General features: G+C 38.5%; 2 protein-coding genes across 2 annotated transcripts; both read left to right on the top strand.

Moving 5' to 3' along the window:
* Positions 1 to 445: 445 nt before the first annotated feature.
* On the top strand, positions 446 to 1294 carry LOC136481950 (protein FAR1-RELATED SEQUENCE 5-like). The gene has a single exon (XM_066479220.1). The coding sequence runs from the start codon at positions 446 to 448 to the stop codon at positions 1292 to 1294; it is 849 nt and encodes a 282-aa protein (XP_066335317.1).
* Positions 1295 to 1357: 63 nt separating this feature from the next.
* On the top strand, positions 1358 to 4839 carry LOC136479936 (protein FAR1-RELATED SEQUENCE 9-like). Its single transcript, XM_066477637.1, has 5 exons — positions 1358 to 1468; positions 1777 to 2583; positions 2714 to 2837; positions 4567 to 4670; positions 4822 to 4839. The coding sequence occupies exons 1-5, from the start codon at positions 1358 to 1360 to the stop codon at positions 4837 to 4839; spliced, it is 1164 nt and encodes a 387-aa protein (XP_066333734.1).
* Positions 4840 to 5126: the final 287 nt, after the last annotated feature.

Genomic DNA, 5126 nt, shown 5'->3' on the forward strand with positions numbered 1-5126 from the left:
TGCGCTGGCCAGGAGAAGAGGAGACCCTCCCCAGCCGTGGAGGAGCTCTCCCGCGTTGGGCTATATCCAGGTACGAGGTTCACACCCCCTGTAATGGAGATGTCCGCGATTACAGTAAATTTCTTTTGTTTTAGTGCCCTAGCACGCATGAATGCTTATTAATCTACCTCAAGAATCTACCAAAATGCAAAATAGAATGTAGCCACATGTTTGAATGCCATCCAATTTGAGAACCCATGAACCACAAACGATTATTTTGCTGAATTTCATGTCAGGACTATTAGTTGCTCTAGCTTGTTTCATATGTACTGCTGTGTCCATTATATTATCTGAAGTTTGAACAGGAATTTTATAAGTTCTGGTTTGTCAATTATTTGGATTACAGAACTAGTTGATGTGTAGGTCAGAGAACAAATTTGTGCAATTGTGAGTGGTGTACAAGGCCATGGCAGAATTAAACAAGGGGGCTCCTCAAGTTGGTTTAAGGTTCAAAAATGCAGATGAGGCTTGGCAGTTTTGGTTGGCATATGGGGGTCGCACAGGCTTTGATGTGAGGAAAAGATACACAAATGTAAACACCTTTGATGGTAAGGTGACCTCATGCAGATTTGTTTGTTCCAACGAGGGCCTCCAAAGGAAAGGGCAAACAAATCATGTGACAAAGTGCTTTAGAGCTGAAACAAGGACTGATTGCAAAGCTCGAATGAGCCTTATATTGGATCGAGGTGCAGGAAATTTTGAAGTCACTGATGTTGTGCCTGAACACAATCACCTTCTTCACTTGCCAGAAACTCGGCACTTGATGGCATCACAGAGGAAAATTTTAGAATTGCAAGCTTTTGAAATAGAGACTGCAGATGATTCTGGAATTAGACCAAAAGCTGCACATGAGTTGGCTAGTCATCAAGTTGGTGGACCACTTAACCTTAGCTACACTTGCCGTGATCGCAAAAATTACTTGCAAAGCAAACAGCAGAGGGATTTGGCTTTTGGACAAGCTAGAAGTATGTTGAAGTATTTTCATGACAAAATTGCTCAAAATCCATCATTCCAATATGCTTTGCAGTTAGATTGTGAGGAGCAAATAACCAACATATTTTGGGCTGATGCAAAGATGATTCTTGACTATGCACACTTTGGTGATGTGGTTACATTTGACACTACTTTTGGCACCAACAAAGAGTATAGGCCTTTTGGTGTTTTTCTTGGGCTGAATCAGTTTAGAGAAACCACTGTTTTTGGTGCTGCACTTCTATTTGATGAAACAGATGACTCATTTATATGGCTTTTTTAGACTTTCTTAGCTGCACATAATGGAAAGCAACCTAGAACTATCTATACGGATCAAGATGCAGCAATGGGAAAGGCTATTTCCAAAGTATTTACAGAATCATATCATGGGTTGTGCATCTTTCACATAATGCAGAATGCTGTCAAACATTTATCTTCAGTGAAAGACAAGATGGAGGTACAATAGAAGGAGAAGGAGAAGGCGAAGGCGAAGATGAAGAATCTCATATTCTATCCGACTTTAGTGCTTGTATGTATGGCTATGAGGACAAGGCAGAATTTCAAGAAGCATTTGACATTATGAGATCTAAAGTGCATAAGCAAACTTGGCTAGATAGTATATACAAGATTAAAGAAAAATGGGCTGAATGCTATATGAGAGATGTCTTTAGTTTGGGAGTGCGAAGTACACAACTAAGTGAGAGCTTCAACAATGCATTGAAGAATCATTTGAAATCAGATTTTGATATTATTCGTTTTTTGAAGCATTTTGAGAGGACAGTGGAAGACAAAAGAGCTAAGGAATTCAAATATGAATTTGAGGCAAGGAAGAAAATACCAAGAAGACAAATGCACACACCTATGTTGTTGCAAGCAAGCGAAGTGTACACTCCAGTTATTTTTGAAGCTTTCCAAGGTGAATATGAAAGATCCAAGGCTGCATGTAGTAGATTATTAGATGCTAATAAATATGGTATTGCTATTGGGAGATTCCGTGGTGATTTACATTTTGGGGAAGAGCGCATAGTGATAGGTGATCCTTTGAACCAAACAGCTTCATGTAGTTGTGGAATGTTCAATAGGACTGGAATATTGTGTGCACATGGTCTGAAAGTTCTTGATTTGATGAATATAAAGATATTGCCAACACATTATGTGTTAAAGAGATGGACTAAAGCAGCACACAATGGGAGTGTACAAGATAAGGAAGGAAGGAATGTGGTAGCAAATCCAAAGCTGGAATCTCAACTTCGCTACAAGAACTTGTCTCATAAATTTCTCAATTTGGCATATAAAGTAGCCCAATCTCTAGAATGTTGTTTGGTGATACAAAATGCACTTGATTGCCTTGGTACACAGCTAGAGGATAAACCAAATGCATCTACTTCTACTATGAGAAACCCATGCAATGACCAAGAAAATGTTGAACCAAATGTCCAGCAAGGAGATGACTTGCTTAGTGCTGCACATTTGAAGAAAAAGGAGGTCAATTCCAAAAATTCAAGGAGAAAAAAAACTTGGATTGATAAATTAAACAAGGGGAAGCACAAGCCAACAAAAAAAGGAGCAAAGGTATGTTAGAAACTTTATAGTGTGCAGCCCATATATGCTACTGTAATTCATTCCTAAACTAATTAATTAAACTGTCATTGCCAGCAACAAAAAAAAAAGTGATGGAGTACAACCCCAAATAGAAGTGCAGAATGGTGACTGCAACAAAGGAGCAACTGTGGAGCTTCAAGAATACATTGTTATTGACAGTTTGGGAAGTTTTACCCAGCTGATAACAACTCCAACTTATGATGGTGGTATTCTTAATGATCATGGTATGTTCTAGTATGAACATGTTGGTTAGATATTATTTTGGATAGGGCTAACTATAGTCTTTTGTGGCCTAATTGTATAAGTGAAATGGCCCAACTATAGTCTTTTGTGGCCTAATTGTATAAGTGAAATGGCCCAACTATAGTCTTTTGTGGCCTAGCTAAGTAGCTATAATCTTGTGTCCTACTGTACAAATGAATGTGGCATGTATTTGTGCTTTGAACCTGGAACTTCCAAACTGGAAAATGCTAAGTTCTACTAATGATTATAGTATAGATGCCACTTGAATTATTTATTTCTGTGCTCTTGAGAGTGAACTGCTGTTGGAAAACTTTGCTGGAATCTGCATGGTGTTTGGGCTGTGATTCTTACTGTTGTTTGCTGGAAAATTTTGCTCGGCTGTGATTCTTATTGTTGTTTGGGCTGCAGTCGCTGTGGATTGGTTGTAGTAGTTTTGGTACCTTGTGCAGCTGCTACAGCACTGCCTATATCACAGCCGATCAAGCTGAGAAGCTTTTTGCCTGGGAATGCTGGGAGTCATTGGATCTTGGTTAGAGGATGGAGATTGAAGTAAAGTTCCTGAACCTGGCTCCGAGAGAGAGGGGACGGGATGGGGGATGAGAGAGAGGGGACCGAGGGGGGCGACGGGATTCCGGACTTGAGTTCGGACTTAACCAATGCAAATAATTTTTTCTGGTCCGAGATGGTACAGAAGAGAGGTGTTGTATTGAAACGCATCACGGGTAACATCTCCTGTTATCAGTGACGCGTCCAGCTGATAAGAGTCACTGATAACTTGTTATTAGTGACGTGTTTTGTTTTCTGGCCTTGGGCGACAACTAAACAGTGACGTGTTTCGTTTACCCGCGTCACTAATATTGTAATAGTGACGTGTTTCAGTTCCATGTCACTGATTAAGGTATCTCCTTTGTGCTGTTTTGGCATACTATTTTGGTAAGGCTTCTACCCTTACAAATAATGCGCCCTTCAGTACAAGCTGCTAACGCTGATTGCAATCATATGTGACATATGTGCCCTGTTTTGGTAAGGCTTCTGTCCTTACAAATAATGCTTGTGACTTCTAAGTCATAGACCACCACTGCAATATCGATGTTGAATGCAAATATGCCTTCCTTAAAGTGACTGTGACAAAATAACATATTGAATGTTACCCTTCTGAATGCCCTATGATAGTCATAAAAGCTGCCATTTTTTAACTCTTTCTATTTATGGCAGTATGTAGTAGCTAGCACCACCTTGGGTAGTTTTTTCCCTTGATATAGTAATGGCCTTATGAATGTCCACAACATGCCTTATGAATTGTGCATCGATTGTTGACTGAGGCGGAAAGGGAGTGATTTCTTATCCATTCAGTGTGGGATAATTGGTATATTACCACTGATTTGTTGGCCAAGGAATACCTGTTCAACTAGAGATTTATGTTTTTTTTATAAAATGAATCAAATTTATGACTTCTATTTATTAAGATGAGTACCTGTTCAGATATGCAACATGTTATTGTTCAGAGATGTAAACATTCAGATGTGCATCAAAATTATATAGCTTATAAGGTTACTTTCTAGAAAAAATATTGTTATTCAGATTCTTTATTAGATGCATAACAATGACAATGTGTTATATTATTCTAACTAGAATTCATGATTCCGCCTTCTCCATCATTCAAAATTTGGAATGGTTTTTAAACTTTCATTTTCTTTAATAACTTTTCAGTTCTTCGGTGGTTAACTAGAGCATGCGAATCTCCACGTTTGCGTCTTGGTGGACAGCTTGAAATGAAGCAAACTCCAGGATCGTCTGAGGCACAGGAGATACAGGTAAAGCTCTTCTTCCCTGAATCTTATTAGAAACTGAGAATATTCATACAGGTGACAGCATGGTTGACTTATCAATTATTCAGTCTGAATCATATTATAATCTATTGAAATTGTGCAATATAAGTAATCTATGGTCATCTTAAAATTTCAGGTTTCACACTGGAGCTGAACTCCTTTGCATAGATACCCAATGCACTAATTTTTAGTTGAAAGCACCGTGGCCCATGTTAGTACTAATTAGCTAGCAGTGATGATGCCAAAATGCTCACGCTTGTCATGTTGATGCCAAATATTTAAAGAACTTGTTTTGGGTAGACGGATGTTGTCTTATGTATGTGGCTATTGATGCAAACAAGGACATCTTTGTATGTATAATAATGATCTATTTATATATATTAAATATCAATGGCACATGAATCATGGTTGAGTGTTATATGTATATGTGAAAATTGTATT

Source organism: Miscanthus floridulus, chromosome 9 (genome assembly GCF_019320115.1).
Source record: "Miscanthus floridulus cultivar M001 chromosome 9, ASM1932011v1, whole genome shotgun sequence".
NCBI lineage: Eukaryota > Viridiplantae > Streptophyta > Magnoliopsida > Poales > Poaceae > Miscanthus > Miscanthus floridulus.